This window comes from Rana temporaria, chromosome 8, assembly GCF_905171775.1.
Source record: "Rana temporaria chromosome 8, aRanTem1.1, whole genome shotgun sequence".
NCBI classification, from domain to species: Eukaryota; Metazoa; Chordata; class Amphibia; order Anura; family Ranidae; genus Rana; species Rana temporaria.
In genome coordinates this window covers 48,209,888-48,231,291 of record NC_053496.1, presented here as the reverse complement: position 1 = coordinate 48,231,291, position 21,404 = coordinate 48,209,888, and the positions used below count along the sequence as shown (strand labels likewise).

General features: G+C 45.0%; 1 protein-coding gene across 1 annotated transcript in view; it reads left to right on the top strand.

The window, feature by feature from the left end:
- LOC120910393 (alpha-2-macroglobulin-like protein 1) overlaps positions 1-21,404 on the top strand; it is a 182,277-nt gene that overhangs the window by 98,745 nt on the left and 62,128 nt on the right. Inside the window, exons 22-25 of the mRNA XM_040322150.1 lie at positions 1,369-1,490; positions 3,560-3,611; positions 6,721-6,810; positions 9,225-9,401. Of these exons, the coding sequence (XP_040178084.1) occupies positions 1,369-1,490; positions 3,560-3,611; positions 6,721-6,810; positions 9,225-9,401 (441 nt within the window). The remainder of the gene's footprint in view (positions 1-1,368; positions 1,491-3,559; positions 3,612-6,720; positions 6,811-9,224; positions 9,402-21,404) is intronic.

The following is a 21,404-nucleotide window of genomic DNA, read 5'->3' as shown; positions in this document are numbered from 1 at the left end:
CACTTCCTGTTGCATCTCAGGAGCAGGAAGTGAGGGGAAAATCAGCCCAATGTGACACTAAAATGGAAAATTCAATACTCACCTTATTGTAATTTTCCTTTCCTGGTGCCTATCCATGGCAGCATATTCATGCGTATGTGTATGCTGGCATGAAGACACCAAGAAAACTGAAAATTCAGTACTTACCTTTTTGTAACCTTTCCTTAACCACTTACGGACCGACCGCCGCAGTTTTGCGTGATGACTTTGAAGAGGAATACCGTTGTTATGGTAGCAGCTAGCTACTATAACCCCGGTATCCTCTTATTCAGCGGGCGATCCTCTACAAGATAAAAGTGGTCTCTGCGACGGATTCGCCACGAGATCTCTTTTATCGGTGGCGGGAAAGGGGCCCCCCTCCCGCCGCTCTCTGGTGCCCTACGCCGCTGACTGGAGCCATCGGTAGCAGCGGAGGTGACTCGGTCCTGTCCCTTGCTAGGGACGAGTGAGGGGAAGATGGCCCCACCCATCTCCATATCACTGTCAAAACGTCACTTCCGCCCATACGTCTTAGAGGGAAAAAAATTTTTGTATTTTTTTTTCAAATTACAACATTTTTTTTTTTTTATTGCATTTAAGTCCAAATATGAGATCTGAGGTCTTTTTGACCCCAGATCTCATATTTAAGAGGATCTGTCATGCTTTTTTCTATTACAAGAGATGGTTTTTTTTTAAAACAGTTTTAAAATCAATAAAATTAAGTAAAATAAATAAGCTTTTTTTTTAAAGCGCCCCATCCCGACGAGCTCACGTGCAGAAGCGAACGCATAGGGGAGCAGCATCCGCATATGAAAACGGTGTTCAAACCACACATGTGAGGTATCGCCGCGAGTGTTAGAGCGAGCGCAGTTTTGAAGCATGACATGTTGGGTATCAATTTATTTGGCGTAACATTATCTTTCACAAAAGAAAAAAAAATTGGGCTAACTTTACTGTTGTCTTATTTTTTAATTCGATAAGGTGATTTTTTTCCCAAAAAAGTGCGCTTTTAAGACCGCTGCGCAAATACGGTGTGACAAAAAGTATTGCAATGACCGCCATTTTATTTTCTATGGTGTTAGAAAAAAACATTATAATGTTTGGGGGTTCTAAGTGATTTTATAGCAAAAAAAATATGTTTTTAACTTGTAAACACCGAGTCTGAAAAACAGGCTCGGTCTTAAAGTGGTTAAGTTCCCCACCATATCCAAAACAAAAAATGTTATTTGAAAATACATGCAGGTTAAAATTAAAACAGGATTTTTTTTTTTGTTTAGGAAACTTCTATTATATGTTGTAAACTATAAACTATTATAAACGGGTTGTTCTGTGTGTTGCCTGTTTGTCCAGGTTTTGTACCAATCACTGTGAGAGCCGAAGCCATCAGAAGCACTGAACTCTGCAAAGGCAATCCGGTATATACGCCCTCTAGTGGAAATGTGGACACAGTGCAGAAACAGCTGCTTGTCAAGGCAAGTCTTCTCTTTGTGTGTATGTTGAGCACCCTTTGAAGCAGGACTCTCCTTCATTTCAAATTTAATATTTTTTTTTTTTTTACCAGCAGTAAATTATTTGACATTTTCCAATATATATTATTTGCCATAAAGAACTGATTTCAGATCTAATGTCGCGTACAAACAATCATTTTTCGGCATGAAAGAAAACGTTGTTTTTTAGCATGTCCAAAAACAAAGTTTTTCCAACTTCATCATTAAAAACGATGTTGCCCACACACCATCGTTTTAAAAAAATGATGAACAAAGCGCGGTGACGTACAACGCGTACAACGGCACTCTAAAGGGGAAGTTCTATTCGCCTTTGGGCTGCTTTAGCTGATTCCTTGTTCGTAAAAGACGATTCGCGCTTTTCTGTCTGTTACAGCGTGATGAATGTGCTTACTCCATTATAAAACGGTAGTTTTACCAGAACGAGCGCTCCCGTCTCATAACTCGCTTCTGAGCATGCGCGGGTTTAAAATGTCGTTTAAGCTCACACACGATAATTTTTTACAACCCGAAAAACAACATTTTTTAATGTGAAACTGAAAAACGATGTGCAGCCCACACACGATCATTTTAAATTACGTTTTTAAAAATAAAGTTTTTTGTTCATGCCGAAAAATGATTGTGTGTACGCGGCATTATTCTTTCCATGGCCAAAGATATAGTGACTTTTGTGAAGGGTTGGAGCTGTTTTGCGTCCTTTCCGTCCTTCTCTCTCAGAACAAAATAATGTTTTCTCTGCCATAGAACAATACCCAATTCCACAGCCAGATCTGCCCCTCCTGCACATGGGCAATTTGGGTGGTGGACAGTGTAGTCCATCTCCACTCCCCATCAGGATTGGGAAAAAAAAATGTATCAGATGCACTCCACTCTTGGCTCCTCTTGCCCTATTTACTAGTCATCAATGAAATAACTGCATACAGCAATGTCTCCACCTGGGAGCCAACCTTCCTCAACTGGTTTCACCAGCCCTGGCTTGCTTCTTATGAGCAATGTCATATAGCAATGTCTCCACCTGGGAACCAACCTTCCTCAACGTGTTTCACCAGCCCTAGCTTGCTTCTTTTGAGCAATGTCTCCACCTGGGAACCAACCTTCCTCAATGTGTTTCACCAGCCCTGGCTTGCTTCTTATGAGCAATGTTATATATCAATGTCTACACCTGGGAACCAACCTTCCTCAACGTGTTTCACCAGCCCTAGCTTGCTTCTTTTGAGCAATGTCTACACCTGGGTACCAACCTTCCTCAATGTGTTTCACCAGCCCTGGCTTGCTTCTTATGAGCAATGTTATATATCAATGTCTACACCTGGGTACCAACCTTCCTCAACGTGTTTCACCAGCCCTGGCTTGCTTCTTTTGAGCAATGTCATATAGTAATGGATGTCTCCACCTGGCTACCAACCTTCCTTTAACGTGTTTCAACAGCCCTGGCTTGCTTCTTTTGAGCAATGTCTCCACCTGGGAACCAACCTTCCTCAACGTGTTTCACCAGCCCTGGATTGCTTTTTTTGAGCAATGTCAGAGCTGAGGCTGTCAATCACAGGCTGTCAATCGCATTGTGCTGGAGTTTCCTCGCCTGTCATCTTGTCAGAAGTGACTCATAAAAACTTGTCAGAAGTGAGTCATACAGATAACAGAGGAAGGAAGCAGCAGATGGAAATAATACGTGCACAGGATTGAGACGAGTACACACTACAGAAGGATATGCCTTGTTCATATTTTTTGTCTGAGGTTTACAGCCACTTTAGGAAGTTTACCGGCACCGTCCATTGTACAGATTGTGTGATGTATACAGTCACAGAACATCTGGGTTGAAGTCGTTTTGCTGTCAGCCCCCTTGTCAATCCTTGTTGTGAGACTCCAGGGCACCAACATTCCAGCAAGATGCCAGGGCCAAATCTGCAACCCACTTTCTGAGGTGACCCTATAACGTACCTCTAAATTTGTATGGAAACTGTGCGATCAGCTTGTCTGTGTACTTTACTGTAATCTTGTATCTCTCTTACACTGATCTCCTATTGTCTTGTTTGCAGGCCGAAGGCATCACAAAGGAAATTTCCCAGAACATGTTCCTCTGCTTGAAAGGTGAAAAAAGAGAAAATCAAGGTCATGTGTATTGGGTCAAATTAGCATTTTCATGGAAAAATGCATTTTTATTTGTTTTCAGCAGGAACGCAGGGAACACAGTTCTGGCACCTCTATGGGGGGGGGGGAGGGGGGGACTGGGTTGTGCTGGAGGGTCTATTGATGCCGACTGCTGGGGGATCTATTGTCGATGGGGGGATCATTTGTTGCCGGGGAGGTCTATTTCTTGCTGGGGGGGGGCAGATTTATTTAGCTAGAGGGCTGATTATTGGTGGGAGGGATCTACTGTTGAGAGAGGGGTCTATTGTTGCTGGCTGCCATTAGATCTACTGTATTGTTACTGGTGGGGGTTTATTGTTGCTGGAGGATCTTTTTTGCTAGTGGGGATCTTATGTTGCTGGGGGGGGGGTCAATTGTTGCTGAGAGAGATCCACTGTTGATATTCGCTGCTGGGAGATCTACTGTATTGTTATATAGGGGGGTCTATTGTTGCTGGGAGGATATATTGTTGTTGGGGAGGGGATCTATTGTTACTGGGGGGAATCTATTGTTGCTGGGGGAACCCATTGTTGCTGGTTAATCTATTGTTGGGGTGATCTATTGTTTATGGTAAATCTGTTGTTGCTGGGGGGAAGCTATTATTGCTAGAGGGGTTTTTATTGTTGCTGAGGGACCTATTCTTTCTGGTTAATCTATTGTTGGGGGGGGGGTCTATTGTTGCTGGGAGGATATATTGTTGTTGGGGAGGGGATCTATTGTTGCTGGGGGGAATCTATTGTTGCTGGGGGAACCCATTGTTGCTGGTTATCTATTGTTTATGGTAAATCTGTTGTTGCTGGGGGGAAGCTATTATTGCTAGAGGGGTTTTTATTGTTGCTGAGGGACCTATTCTTTCTGGTTAATCTATTGTTGGGGGGGGTCTATTGTTGCTGGGGGGAATCTATTATTGCTAGAGGGGATTTATTGTTGCTGGGGGGACCTATTGTTGCTGGTTAATCTATTGTTGGGGGGGGGGGTCTATTGTTGCTGGCTGCACAGAATGGTGCTCGGAAGTGGGTAGAGGATGGAGACAAAGGGGAAGTAACTGCTCCTATTCTCTGAGAAAAAAGCCCTGGAAAAAAAATTTAATCACTAGTGCAGGATGAAAGAGGTGGGAGGGAAAGGATGCATTCCTCTGACTTCTTTAGCTGTGTGTGTAATCTGAACTTTGCTATGCAGCTCTGCAACCAACTATTTTGTTAGGGTATATTGACAGCAGATGCACTAGGGTGGGTGCCATTCGCAACACTGAGGACAAGGGGGCACTCTTTACGTCTAGAGGAAAAGAGATTTCACCTCCAAATACGGAAAGGTTTTTTCACAGTAAGAGCTGTGAAAATGTGGAACAGACTCCCTCCAGAGGTGGTTCTGGCCAGCTCAGTAGATTGCTTTAAGAAAGGCCTGGATTCTTTCCTAAATGTACATAAAATAACTGAGTACTAAGATTTGTAGGTAAAGTTGATCCAGGGTAAATCCGATTGCCTCTCGGGGGATCAGGAAGGAATTTTTTCCCCTGCTGTAGCAAATTGGATCTCATGCTCTGCTGGGGTTTTTTGCCTTCCTCTGGATCAACTGTGGGTATGGAGTTGGGTGTATGGGATTGTATTGTGTTTTTTATTTTGTTTGTTTATTTTTTTTGTGGTTGAACTGGATGGACTTGTGTCTTTTTTCAACCTGACTAACTATGTAACTATGTAACTATGTAACTATGCAACTCATAGCAACCAAAAAATAATTGTTCCCTATGAGTGCAGTTCACATAGAGCATTGCAATGCATTTGCCCAGTGCTGAAAGAACAATACAAAAGGCACTACTTTTTTTCAGTTTAACATAATGCACGCAGACGCACACAAATGTGCATAAACGCAACACACTGCAAGGCAAAAAAAAACAAAACAAAAAAACACAGTTACATAGTTAGTCTAATTGACTAAAAGTCCATCTAGTTCAACCAATAGAAGGGGAAAAAAATATCCTCAGTTGATCCAGAGGAAGGCGAAAAACCCCAATAAAGCATGATAAAATTTGCTCCAGCTTGGGAAAAAATACCTTCCTGATCCCCCGAGAGGCAATCAGATTTTCCCTGGATCAACTTTGCTTGTAAATGTCAGTACCCAGTTATATTATGTATATTTAGGAAAGAATCCAGGCCTTATTTAAAGTAATCTACTGAGCTGGCCAGAACTAGCACTTGAGGGAGTCTATTCCATATTTTCACAGCTCTTTCTGTGAAGAAGCCTTTCCGTATTTGGAGATTAAATCTCTTTTCCTCTAGCCCAGGGGTGCCCAACCAGTGGCCCGGGGGCCACATGTGGTCCACAGACCCCTTTGATGTGGCACATGACCTCCTGCCCTGGGATTGCGGGTAGTCAAGCCCAGATTGTGGGTAGTCGACCAGGCTCAGACTGGCCATAGGGCATACTGGGAATATGCCCGGGCCGCATGTCACGTGAAAGAACGTCATTCATTTGACGCTCCAAAAAAAAAAACGCTACTTAGTAAAAATATAATTTGTGAGTACAGAATAGACTGCAGTGCTACTGACTTCCAATATATATACCGTATTTATCGGCGTATACCGCACACTTTTTCCCCCTTAACATCAGGGGAAAATCGTGGGTGCGCGATATATGCCGATACCCGCTTCCCGCACTGTGTTTGAACGCCGCCGCCGACATATACCGAGCGCAGTACACTCGGGTACACTCGGCAAAGGCTCGGCTCCGCTCGCAATCACGCCCTGTGCCGCCTCCTAGCCTTTATGCGAGAGGAGCCGAGCGTGCCCGAGTGTATGCGCTCGGTATATGTCGGCGGCGGCGTTCAAACACAGTGCGGGAAGCGGGGATCGGCTCAAAAACAGCATGGGAGAAGCAGGGAGGACACCGGACCGGACAAGGCCGCCGATGGACGCCGGGCAAGACGCCGACGAGGGGCATTCAAACTGTACGTTTTTTTTGTTTTTTTTTTCTGAAATTTCCCTTCTGGTTTGGGGGTGCGCGCTATACGCCGGTGCACGCTATAGGAAGATAAATACGGTAGATATATAATTGATTGTTTCTTTATTTCTAGGTTCCAATCAAACTATTGAGAGAAGTTTCGTGCTGGAGCTACCGAACAACTTTGTGAAGGACTCTGAGAGCGCATACGTTTCTGTGATAGGTGGGTCTATAAAAAAAAAATTTACTGTCATTCCTGACCTCCTTCTGAAAATGCCAGGTGCCTGGCTACCATGTGACTGCAATACACCCTGAACCCCAAAGACCCGTATCAAGGAGTGGTGCCTTTATTCTGACTTGGGATGAACTGCCCTGGATTTGGCTCAAGCAGGGTTAGGTAAGGTGCTGAACCCAAACCCCACTCAAATCAAGGGGGTACCTAGCCCTTGCCAAAAAAAAAATGCATGAGATTTTAAAGGTAAATGAGAAATGTTGGGTCCCCGGATCACTCAATAAAAAGGACCTGTCATGCATATTTATATTACAATTTGATTCAATCGAGAGCAATAATTCTACCACTAGACCTCCTCTGTAACTCTAAACAGGTAACCTGTACAAAATGTCAAAGAATCTCCTATGGAGATTTGTAAGTACTGTAGTTTTTCGCCTATCCACGAGTGTGCGCAATTTTAAAGCATGACATGTTAGGTATCTATTTACTCTGTGTAGCGTCATCTTTCACATTAAACAAAAAAAAAATTGGGCTAACATTACTGTTTTGATTTTTTTATGTAAATTGCGTTTGAAAGGCTGCTGCACAAATATGGTGTGATATAAAATAAAATAAAATATTGCAAGGACCGCAATTTTATTCTCTAGTGTCTCTTCTAAAGATATATAAAGGAAATTATGGGATGCCCAGAATCAATAATGAAATCAATAAGATGATCAGTTGGAACCTCTATTTACAAGTCTAGAATTCCAGTCTCCTCCAGCACAATGCTTATTTGTAGACTGTTCCTCTCTTTCCTGTAAAATACCTGGTTGCTGGTACAGCTTGCACATGATTAGGCCCAACTGTGACTCTGTCAGGCCTTAGCAACTGCCATTTGCAGGCAGGGACCACAGGCCCCTTTAGTGTAGCAACAAAAATAGAAAAGTCTTTGGTGCTAGCTGACCTTGGTGGACTACTGTGCCCAGTCAGTCCTCTTCAGGCCATGCCAGCCCTCCCAGCTGCAGCTGCCCAACTTCACTGCCCGTGACATCATGGTCTCTCCTGCTGGCTCTACATCCATCTTGGACTGCGCACTCCCAGTCCACTCCGGCATGCCTCCCCAGCTCTCCCAACTGTGCCTGTCACTCACTCCGGTGGATCCCTCCTGGAGACTTGCCCGGCAACACTAGCTCCCATTGTTTCTCTCGGTTCCTCTTAGTGCCTCCTGTCCAGATCCTTCTTTGTTACCCAGGTAGTCTCTGACTTGCACCCAAACCCCTCAGGCCCAAGGTCACCCACCCCCTCAAAGGCCCCGGCAACCTAGTGCTCCATCTCCAACTTCTTCCACCCGACAACTCCTCCTCAGCTGGGCTGACCCTGGGCATAGCAAGGAGGCCTACCCCCTGCCAATCCTAGTTGAGGATTGGTCAGGGCTCACTGAGACACTCCAGAAAGCTCCACCTCTCTTCTAGAATCCTCTAGAAGCAGAAGGGAGGTAACTAGGGTTGCCACCTGTCCGGGGTTCACCCGAACATTTCCGGTTTTGAACCATGTCTACGGGTTTCAGTCCACCTGAAACCTGGACACAATATCCAGATATGAATGTGGCTCGGAACAGGGCATGATAGGAGGGTGAGGGCGCACTATGCATGCCACATTACTATTCTCTTTGGAGCGCCCAAAGGTGTCCCAGGTCTTTTACAATCCTATAGATTATGCTTACAGCTAGGCCTGATCAAATGTACCAGCACTACAAAAATCCTACTTCTAACACCTACCTAAAGTAGAGGGTGCTACAGAAGAGATCACATTCTCTCTGTTCTCAGATGCGTAAGAGCTAGGGGAAGAGAAGCAGAGGCACACTGAGATTCCCAGTGAATGGCTGTGCAGTGGGGGGGGGGGGGGGTGTCAGGAGAAGTCTGATCATTGGAGGAGAGTTCCCAGCATAGCTAGCAAAACTAACCACGGCGTTCTTCTGCTTAGTGTGGTCAGTTTTTAATAGGGAAGCAGAGGGACTAGCAGGAAAACCAGGGATTTCACATAAAGGAAGCAATACAATATGGGATACTTTTTCATAAAAGTAAATGGTACAGCAGGCTCATATCAGAAAGGTGTAACAAACACTTTAAGCTTCCAAAGGAACATTGATTGACGTTAGTTCCTGTTGGAATTTGTTTCCATCCACCGACAGTTACGGGGCTCGCTATGGTCGTGCTAAGAGAAATACTGATGTACACAATGCAGTATTCTACAAAACAATCAGGTCTCAGTTTACAGAAGTCATATCATTTGAGATCATTTCTTATCGGTCATATTGGGTTGCTGAACTTTCTATATTAGTATTGCACTTTGTAACACGTTTTTGTACATATTCACACCCTGTATAATTCAAATAAAGGCGTCCTTTATGCAATTTTTCTCAGGTGACCTTCTGGGCACAGCGCTGCAGAACCTCAACAGTCTGATCGTAATGCCATATGGCTGCGGAGAGCAGAACATGCTGACGATGGCCCCGATCGTATATGTGTTGGAATATCTTACAGCCACAGGGCAGCTGAGCTCTTCACTGAAGACAACAGCCTTTTCCTACCTACAGAGCGGTAAGATATGAAAATGACAAGGGGGGGGGGGGGGGGGCTCTGGGGGGAAAAGAAGTTTAACCACCATATACAGAAAGCTGGGTCCAGCCAACTTTGCAGATTATGAAAAGAAAATAGCTGGATAGCCGCACTCCAAATATTCACCTTTATTCAAAAGTATAAAATCAAGGCATCAAGGGTAGGTTCCGACCAACTGCACTGCCGCTGACATGTTTCACACCAGACACGGTGCTTAGTTATAGCTAAAAGAAATAATTAAATAAAATAAATACATTTCCTGGAGCAGTGTATTCTCACAACTTTGCAGATTGCTTTTAAAAAAAGGAAAAAAGCACTGGATGTCTTTATAAATGCTTAGAATATAATTGGCTGTTAATATTCATAGGTAATAACACTGCAGAAGGTGGATCCAGGGATTATCTGATTGCCTTCTAATTTTTCAGGGCCACATTTTATACTTTACAAAATGTTTCCAGGCTATCAAAGTCTCCCCTTACATCAGACCCCCCTTATCATCAGGTTCCCAATTTACATCTGAGTTCCCATCAGAGTCCTACTTTATATCAGGATCCCCATCAGACTCCTCTCTTATATCAGGGTCCCCACCAGAGCTCTCCTTACAACAGGGTCCCTATCAGACTCCCTATCAGGTCCCCAACAGAGCACTCCTTACATCAGGGTCCCCACTTATATCAGGGTGACCATCAGACCCCCTCCCCCCTTAGACTGGGTTCACATATGTGTAGGGCCAGTTTCAGTGTAGGGCCAGTTTCAGTGCGATTTGTAACAAAAAGTCCAGTGCAAATTTTTTAAAGTGTATGACACGGGAAATTGCACCTAAATCGGACTGAAAATCATACCTGACTCTTCTTAAAATCGCACTTAACCGGCTCAATAGAAAACCAGTTTGTCATGCAAATTGGATGAGGTTCAAAATGCATCCATTTCACAAATATTTGAACTGGGGCTTACATCAGGGTCCCCACTCACATCAGAGTTCTCATCAGAGTGCCTCATTATATTAAGGTGCCCATCAGACTCCTCCCTTATATTAAGGTGCCCATCAGAAATCCCTTACATCAGGGTCCCCACTTATATCAGAGTTACCATCAGAGTGCCCCTTTATATCAGGGTCCGAATCAGACTCCCCCTTATATCAGGGTTTCCATCATAGCCTCCTCACCTACATCAGGGTCCTCATCAGAGCACCCCTTACATCAGGGTCCCCACTTACATCAGAGTCCCCATTAGAGTGCCCCTTCACATCAGGGTCCCCATCAGACTCCCTCCTTATATCAGGGTCCCCATCAGAGTCCCCACTTACATCAGGGTCCTCATCAGAGCCCCCACCACCTACTTTATAGTCTCCATCCATTCACCCCTTACATTAGGGTCCCCACTTACTGTATATCAGAGTTCCCATCAGAGTGCCCCTTTATATTAGGGTCCCCATCAGACTCCTCTCTTATATCAGGGTTCCCATCAGCGTGCCCACTTACATCAGTGTTCCCATCAGAGGGCCCCTTTATATCAGGGTCCCAAACAGACTCCCTCCCCTTATATCAGGGTTCCCATCAGAGTCCCCTCTTACATCAGGGTCCTCATCAAAGCCTCCCCACCTACATCAAGGTCCCCATCAGAGCACCCCTTACATAAGGGTCCTCACTTATATCAGAGTCCCCATTACAGTGCCCTTTCACATCAGGGTCCCTATCAAAGTCCCCACCTAAATCAGGATCCCTATTAGAGTTTCCACTTTCATCAGAGTCCCCTTTTCTGGGGCAAGTACATTATTGGTTGATAAAGTGCCAGTTGAAGCAGAAACCATAGTCAGCCTTTTTCTGACCCTAATCTTCAATCTTTGCACATTGAGGATACTCCACTCACCCTAGCTGCGAGCCAGATATAATCTTGTATGGGGTCAGATGTGGCCCAAAGGCCAAAGTTTGGAGACCCCTGCCTTAGGAGTCAGGATATAACAGTGTTTGGTATGCAGTTCTAACTTATTGCCACTAGATGCCCTCAATTGTATTTAGTTCCTTTATTGGAATATTTTTTTATATTGGTGGGGGACAGGCATGGCAACAGTGTGTCTTCTGCCATAGACTCTAGGCACCATCTCGGGAGAGCCTGTTTCTGATTGGACACAAAGTTCTTTTGAGATTTGGGCAACATATTTGAGACAGAAGGATTATACAATATATAACCCCTGCTGTACCATTTTTTGTGTTGCTGCAGTGTGGGAAGTCTCAGGTAGGGCAGAGATCCGTTTGTGAGGTTTAGCAGGTTCCTGACAGGGAGGGAAAGTTTAGGGACTCTCCCAGCTACCCTTGGAAACTACTTGGCATCCAGGGAAAGTATGCATACCAATTTTCCAACTAATTGGACTGGTGCGTTTCTGTGCACCACAGTTTTAGGACAGCATCCCTTTGGGAAGGTCACCTCCAAGAAGCTTCATGGGTACACATTTAAGGAAGCATGCCTCCTGTATGTAAGCCCTGCCGTAAGACTGATATACATAAGTGCCTTGTTGTATAGAAATGCATTTTGGAGGAAAAATACTGCATTGTTTTTGAATATTCTGCATAAAAACACGTAAAGGTGTTGTGTTTCCTGTTCCCTTAAAGAGGAAAAAACAATCTCCTCTGGATGATCTATGTACATTGCAGGTATTTTAATTTTTTGTAGCAGATTGCGACCTTTTGTTGCTCTGAAGAAATAGTTTTTCAGCATGTCCTGATTCTGAATGGGAAGGTCTGGTTCATTATAATCACCCGGTACACTCTCAGTGTACTCATGAGTAAAGCTGCAGTGTTTGCATCCCTTTATAAGTATTTACCCCTTGGGGAGTACCTCACAAAAACTGAAATTCCAATTACAGGTGGTTCCTAAAGATTTATGTGTATCTTAGTGCAGACCTCTGGAAAAAAAAATCAGTAAGCCAATCACACAAGCAGGAAATGACACTTCTGGGGGCATTGCTGACACCAACGGTGTACTGAATGCCTCCAGGTTGCCATATTGCATTGAATGTTACAGACAATTACAGCACTGCAGAGTGAAATGCAAAGGTCATTTTTAATAAGAGTTCATTTCAACATAACTTTTTTAGTGACTGTTGCTATAGTTTGGAAACCACACATGTCAAGTCCATAGAGAGCTCCTGACCAATGACCTGAAAGTCCAAAAATATTGGTGTTTGTTAAGCAGGATAATAAAACACGGCTATTGCCTTTCAAGTAGCATAGAGGTATCCAGCTTCATCACAGCTCAGATTTTTCTTAAAAGCATGCTCAGCATGATGTATGTTTAGCACACATATGCCAAACACTAGGCCCGTGGGCTGAATCTTGTCATATGGCCCTAGCACCCAGTTTTGCGCCAAGATGTAGTGGAACGCCATTCCGCCATCTCCGGCTCTCGCCCTCCGCTCCTGCACCCCACTGTCACTTGTAAACACACACGCCTTCTGTGCTTACAAGGAACAGCTTTGCTCTCAGCAGCTTCTGATACAGATCCCTGAATGCACTCACGGCGGGGACAGATCTCAGGAATCTGAGTGAGGGAACGATATCCGTGCAAGGCGAAGCAGAGCCGCCTTTACAAGAGATGTACTAGAGCTGGGCCAGGTAGGAGAGATAGATCTGAGTAAGCTTTGGGGGGGTAGTGATGGACAAACATCCAACGGGACGGTTCGCGAACGCTAACCGCAAACAATCGCAAATGTCCGCGAACCGCAAGTTCGCGGCGGGCCCTATTGACTTTAATGGCAGGCGAATATTAAAAACCTTCAGGTCATATTTGCAGCCACAAAATACTTACTATCTGTGCACAAATAGTCCCACAACATGGACACTGACCTACCAGAAGTATTAACCACTTAAGCCCCGGACCAAAATGCTGCCTAAAGACCCAAGGGGTTTTTACAGTTCGGGACTGCGTCGCTTTAACAGACAATTGCGCGGTCGTGCGACGTGGCTCTCAAACAAAATTGGCGTCTTTTTTTCCCCACAAATAGAGCTTTCTTTTGGTGGTATTTGATAACCTCTGCGGTTTTTATTTTTTGCGCTATAAACAAAAATAGAGCGACAATTTTGAAAAAAATGCTATATTTTTTACTTTTTGCTATAATAAATATCCCCCAAAAACATATATAACATTTTTTTTTCCTCAGTTTAGGCCGATACGTATTCTTCTACCTATTTTTGGTAAAAAAAATCGCAATAATCGTTTATCGGTTGGTTTGCGCAAAATTTATAGTGTTTACAAAATAGGGGATAGTTTTTTTTTTTTTTTTTTTTTTTTTTTTTTACTACTAATGGCGGCGATCAGCGATTTTTTTCGTGACTGCGACATTATGGCGGACACTTCGGACAATTTTGACACATTTTTGGGACAATTGTCATTTTCACAGCAAAAAATGCATTTAAATTGCATTCTTTATTGTGAAAATGACAGTTTGCAGTTTGGGAGTTAACCACAGGGGGCGCTGTAGGAGTTAGGGTTTACTTTGTGTGTGTTTACTAGTGTAGGGGGGTGTGGCTGTAGGAATGACGTCATCGATCGTGTCTTCCCTATAAAGGGAATGACGCGATCGATGCGCCGACACAGTGAAGCACGGGGAAGCCGTGCTTACACACGGCTCTCCCCGTTCTTCAGCTCCGGGGAGCGATCGCGACGGAGCGGCTATAAACGAATAGCCGCGCCGTCGTCCCGGATCGCTCCTGAAGCCACGGGGACCGCCGCATGTACGGGGGGGGTCCCGATCGGACCCCCGACCCACGTCAAGCAGAGGACGTATATATACGTACATGTGCCTGCCTGTGCCATTCTGCTGACGTATATGTACATGAGGCGGTCCTTAAGTGGTTAAGTGAAAAACCGGATACATAAGTAAGTGCCGGCCATTACAAGCCCCAAAAAGTAGCCGACAGGCGTTCACCTGACAGTAAACAACTTTGTATTCTGTGGCTGGAGGTACATTAAGCTATTCACCGGATACAGAAGTAAGTGTCGGCCATTACAGGCCCCAAAAATTGGCCCACAGCCACAAGTGTTCACCTGACAGCAAACAACCTTGTATTCTGTGGCTGGTGGTACATTAGGCATTGTAACAGCACTGGTGAACGGCGTGAACCACAACTGCGGTTAGCAAGGAATTCAATGCGATTCTCTATGCGACAACTCAGTATTAGGCCCCAGGCGTCACTCCTCGCAACAGGAGTCTGGGGGATCTATACATCATCTCTGTGTCACATAAAGAAAGGCATTGAGCTACTAAGCATGGACGCATTACAACATGCGACCAAGGCTTAGCGTTTAAAATTAGTTCAAGGTCAATATCCCAATACACCACTACATGCAGGTGATTATCAGTAAGGGACCCCAGGCGTCACGCCTAGCAACAGGAGTTTGGGGGTTCTCTACATCATATCAACCTTAGCATGCAGAGATGTATTTAGGCCACTAGGAGAGATGCTATGAAATAGCATCAACCCCTAGCATAGAAAAGTTAGAGCGAACATGTTCAACAAATAGGATGAGGCCTATACGTATTTTATACTTCTGTCAAGCACATAGTAAATTGTATTTGTAGTAACAAGTATTAATTACGTATGAGAGGCAATATAGCTCAGGTACTTTGAGAGTACATATAGTATTAGTAGTAACAAGTATTAATTGCATATGAGAGGCAATATAGCTCAGGTACTTTGAGAGTACATATAGTATTAGTAGTAACAAGTATTAATTGTGTATGAGAGGCAATATAGCTCAGGTACTTTGTGAATACATATAGTATTAGTAGTAACAAGTATTAATTGCATATGAGAGGCAATATAGCTCAGGTACTTTGAGAGTACATATAGTATTAGTAGTAACAAGTATTCATTGTGTATGAGAGGCAATATAGCTCTGGTACTTTGTGAATACATATAGTATTTGTAGTAACAAGTATTAATTGCTTATGAGAGGCAATATAGCTCAGGTACTTTAAGAGTACATATAGTATTAGCCCATGGCCACAGGCGTTCACCGGACAGCAAACAACTCTGTATTCTGTGGCTGGTGGTATATTAGGCATTCACCGGATACAGAATAAAGTGTCGGCCAGTACAGGCCCAAAAAATTAGCCCACAGGCGTTCACCAGAATTTGAATTAAACATGGTCTACTAGTCACATGTGTTGAATTCCTCCGAGATCCATGCTTCATTCATCTTTATAAATGTGAGGTAGTCAACACTATTGTGAGCTAGGCGAGTGCGTTTATCGGTCACGACCCCCCCCCCCCCCTGCTGCGCTGAATGTCCTTTCGGACAGGACACTGGACGAGGGGCAAGCCAACATTTCCTTTAGCAAATTGTGCAAGCTCTGGCCAGAGGTCAAGCCTGCCCACCCAGTAGTCCAGGGGTTCATCACTTCTCAGAGCGTGCACATCGGCTGTTAACCCGATGTTGTCGGACACCTGTCGGTCTAGGCATTCCCTGATGCTGGATCCGGAGGACAGCTGTCGATGGGTCGGCTGAAAGAATGATCTCATATCATTAGTGACTAAGACATCTTCAGTGGAAATTCCTCTGCCAGCGGACGCAAAAGCAGAATGCAGCATTTCTCGCAGCAAGGCCTGGAAGTGCTGCATTCTGATAGCCCTCTGTGATGGTGGTAACATTTCCGCCATGTTTTGTTTGTACTGGGGTCGAAGTACGTTGCCACCCAGTACTGGTCCTTGCCCTTTATGCTTTTTATACGGGGGGTCCCTCTTAAAACACTGGAGCATGAAGGCCCCCATTTGCACTAAATTGCTCCTGCTCATCATCCAGGATAATGTAGTCCTTGTTCTCCTCCCCCCATCCACAGACAACACCAGGGATCCCAGAAAGGTTTAAAGCATGCTCTTCTTTCTCCTCCTCCGCCCCTGCACCATCCTCTTCTGACTCCTCTTCAGACTCCCGTTGTTGACTTGTCTCAGGGGGAGTAGCCCCCCCTGGGAATTCATCCAGCATTGCGACTTCCTCATCTTCCTGTTCCTGCTCCTCGACGGCTTGATCAATGACACAACGCAATGCACGCTCCAGAAAGAAGGCGTAAGGTACGATGTCACTGATGGTGCCCTGGCTGCCACTGACTAGTTTGGTGATCTCATCAAATGGCTGCAGAAGTCGCGCATGAGCAGCCACTGGCGCGGTGAAAAAAAACAAGCTCCCCAGAACCTGTCCTGCCGCAGAGTTGTACAGGTAGTCGTTAACTGCACGCTTCTGCTGGAGCAGCCTATCAAGCATATAAAATGTTGAGTTCCATCGCGTCGGGCAGTCACAAATAAGATGTCTGACGGGCAGGTTGTGTCGCCGCTGAATGTCAGCAAGACGAGCCATGGCCGTGAAAGATCTTCTGAAATGGGCCAAGATTTTCCTGGCCTGCCGCAAGAAGTCCTGGAGCCCAGGGTATTTGGCAACGGATCTATGCACGACCAAATTCAGGACGTGTGCCATGCATGGCACGTGTGTAATTTTGCCCTGTTTCAGCTCGCTCAGAAGATTGGCACCGTTGTCGCACACCACTTTACCAACTGTCAAATTGAGCGGTGTTAACCACTGATCTGCCTGTGAACGCAAAGCTGAAAGAAGTGCAGAACCAGTGTGGCTCTTGTCTTCCAGGCACAACAGACGCAGCACAGCATGGCAACGTCTCACCTGGCATGTCGAATAGGTTCTGGGGATCTTGGGTGGCACAGCGGAAGAGACGGTAGCATCGGAAAATGAGGAGTCGGCCGAGGAGGAGAGGGAGGATGGAGTAGGAGGAGGAGAAGAAGAGGCAGACCTGCATGTAATTCGTGGTGGTAAAACCAAATCTACATGGGAGCCACGGGTTACATGCTTGACGGCCGTCAGAAGGTTCACCCAGTGGGCAGTAAAAGTTATATACCTTCCCTGCCCGTGTTTGCTAGACCACGTGTCTGTGGTCAGATGTATCTTGGCACCAACACTGTGTGCCAGAGATACATTCACTTGCCGCTGAACATGGCCATATAGCTCTGGGATGCCCTTCTGTGAGAAATATATCCTTCCTGTGACCTTCCATTGTGGTGTTCCAATGGCCACAATTTTTTTGAAAGGCCTCCGAGTCCACCAGTTCATATGGCAGTAGTTGGCGTGCTATCAGTTCCTACAAGCCAGCAGTCAACCGTTGGGCAAGAGGGTTATCCCGCGTCATCGTTTTTTTACGATCGAACATTTGGGCCACGGAAGCCTGCCTTTTTGCAGAAAAACGTGAGGACGGCATGATGGGAGGTGCAGTGGAGGACAATTGTGAGTATAAAGGAGAAGAGGCTGAACGGTGAGAGCCTGGAGTGTGGCTTTGTGGGTTCTGATGGCGTTGCTCCCACTGGGCTCAGTGATGGGAGGCCAGGTGCCTTCTTAAGGCGGTCATCCCTAGGTGAGTGTTGGGCTTACCGCGACTTATGCGTTGACTGCAAAGGCTGCAGATGGCAACACTATTGTCAGCAGCGGACATGTTAAAAATAAGCCCACACCGCGGAGCCATGGGCCGGCATCCTGGGAGTGCCAGATGTGACCGTACATGGTTGATGCCTTGCTCCTGATACATTAGGAGTCTGGTTTGTCCCTCCTGTGCAATGTAAGTTCGGCCTGCTTCTCCTCCCTATCTGCTGGTCCATCTGAACTCCCCTCCTCTTCCTCTCTTGTGGGCACCCACGTGACGTCTGTAGACACGTCATCATCGACGTCCCCTTCCCCATCACTAACATTCGAGATCTCGGAGTAGGCAGCAACAGTGGGGACTAATCAACTTGGGCTGATCTGGGTACTGTCATCAGACTGCTGAGTGGTGGCTGTTGCTACCTCCTCTTCCTGATCCAATGCCAAGAATGGCTGCACATTGGAAATGTCTTCTGATGGATCGGAAAATAATTCCTGTGGAGGGTATATGGTGGTGGTGGTGTTGGTGGTGAGCCACTCAACCAAGTCTGGTGCGTCCTTTGACGTAATTTTTTTTTCAGTAACTTTTGTCACTGTGTGTAGCAGAGGTAACACAGTGAAAGAGGCAAAACTTCTGCAGTACCCAAATACACCACCAGTCACAATGCTGCACAATACAAATCCACTATAATATGCTTTCTATATTAGAAAGTATATTATAAGCGTATTACACCCCTATATACTGCACACCAAACAATAGTACACCTATACCAGTCCTTAAAAGGACTTTTATGGACCTGTTGGCTAACGATTTGTGTCACTAAAGTCTGTCCCTGCTCCGCACAGCAACCTCTCCCTACACTGAAAAAAAGCAGAATGTATCATACCAGTTATAAACCTTTTTTTTCAGTATCGTATGTCACTGTGTGTAGCTAGAGGTAAAGCAGCAAAACAGAAAAAAAATTCTTCAGTACCCAAATACACCAGTGACAATGCTGCACAGTGCACAATACAAATCCACTATAATATGCTTTCTATATTAGAAAGTATATTATAAGTGTATTACACCCCTATATACTGCACACCAAACAATAGTACACCTATACCAGTTCTTATGTAACAGGCGCTCCGCGCGCCTGTTCCTTTTACTATTACAGGTGCTTTCAGCGCCGTAATGCGTTCTATGCTGGAATGCATACGGCACTCGTGCAATGCCATCATCGCCCAGCGCCGCTCTGCGTTCCAGCGTGGAACGTGGAAGTGCGCCGCACTCGGCGCCCTGTTTGAATTCTGTGCAATACACTGCAGCTGATCTCCTGCCTATAAAGGCATTCACTGGAGATACAGCTGGCATTCTATTATTGTCAGCCGTAGCCTGTCAGCCTTGTCAGGCCTAGCCTGTCCGCTCAGCCATGCTGTTGTCTTTGCTCCCTTTGCCGGAACACTGTTCCAGGAAACGACTACTTTGCTGCGAAGACTTCCTACAACTGCATTGCTGGGGACTACCTTCATGCCATGAACATCCTGCACCATGGACATTCCATCTCCTGCATAGATACCTACAAACGGATAAGTAGTCATTCCTTCACTTGTAGTTCTAGAGAAAGAGCTAATGCAAACTGTTTCATCTATAACAACTGTAGTATTACAAATACCGTGTGGATATTACTATATCTTCTGGGAGATACTAATCTGCTTAAGCTCATTGCAAAGGAGTACCTAAAAGGCACAGCTACCTTTAAATCATTATAGCAATATTACCTCATGTATGCTACTCTAATTACCTGAGCTATATTGCCTCTCACAAATGTAACCATTGCTACATCTATAATTACCGCTCATGTCTGCAACTCTAATTACCTGAGCTATACTGCCTCTCATATGCAATACTACTATATTTACTATATGCACCTCAAGTATGCTACTATAGTTACCTGAGCTATATTGCCTCTCATATGCAAGTACTATTGCTCAACTAAAGTACCCATCATATGCATGTAACAGTTGTCACTACAACTTCTACTACTACGAGCCCGACATAAGTACAAATCCTCATAGGCCTTGTCCTAATTGTATGAACCAGTTCGCTCTAACTTTTCTATGCTAGGGGTTGATGCTATTTCTTGGCATCTCCCCTAGTGGCCTAATACATCTTTACATGCTGTAAAATGTGGAAAGGGGAGACATTTGGCACGTGTCATGTGTTATGTCAATAGTCTTCCCAGGCGTTTCGTTACCAATATTCAAGACTTAGCTTCCTTCAAAAATGTGAAGTTTATTCTTCCAGATAGACAAGCAAAAGTCAATGCTTACATAATGACAGCTGGTAACACATGGCAAGATGGTAGTTTCAGAAGGAGGAATGTGGTATGGGGTGCCTTCCCCTGACCTTCCATAGTGAAGGCTTCCTGCTGGGTGGGCTTCTTACCCCCATCTCCCTGCAGGGTCAGGTCACCCTCAACTTCATAACTAGCTACTCAAACTACATGGATTCTTACTGTTCTTAAAGCCAAGCTAATCATTTTTACATTTAGCATAGCTCCAAGGAAGGTGATGATGCTACTGTCACAAAAGTAACACCCACTTGTGTATATTAAGTAACATAACTCCACCCATTGTCTTGACGTAGATCTTCAAAAATAGATGTAAGCTACAACAGATGACATTCGTCTTTCCTCAACAACCTTTAAATTTAACATGTTTAAATAGTGATTCCAGAAACTTTTATCACATAAAATAGTAATGAATTCAAAATCTAACACATGCCAAGGTGATATGATGTAGAGAACCTCCAGACTCCTGTTGCGAGGAGAGACGCCTGCGGTCCCTTACTGATAATCACCTGCATATACAGTAGTGGTGTATTGGGATATTGTCCTTGACCTATAATTTTAAACGCTAAGCTCTGGCCGCATGTTGTAATGCGCCCATGCTTAGTAGCTCAACACCTTTCTTTATGTGACTCAGAGATAATGTATAGATCCCCCAAATTCCTGTTGCGAGGGGTGATGCCTGGGGCCTAATACTGAGTTGTCGCATAGAGAATCGCATTGAAGTCCTTGCTAACCGCAGTTGTGGTTCACTCCGTTCACCAGTGCTGTTACATCTTAAAAGGACTTTTGTGGACCTGTCAGCTAACGATTTGTGTCACTAGTACTACAGCCTGTCCCTGCTCCACACAGCACAGCAACCTCTCCCTACACTGACAAAAAGCAGAATGTAAAATGGCCACCAGATCAGGTCTATTTATAAGGTAGGGGGTATGTCCATGTGCTGAAATGTCTTAATTGGCTGTCCTGTACCACCTGATGGATGGGTCAAAGTTCTTCTCAATGTAAAATGGCGGACCGCCGCGAATATCGCCAGATGTCCGCCTGTTCGGCGAACCGCGAACGAGCAAAGTTTGCCGCAAAACGACCGCCGGGCGAACCGCCAGGCCATCTCTAGCGCTCAGGATACCAGCATAATGGGTCACAAATTAAAATCAATAAAGGAGAATAAAAGCAGGAATAAAGAATAAATGAACATGAATAAAATGTCCACAGGGAAAAGAGGTCCAATCAATTGTGG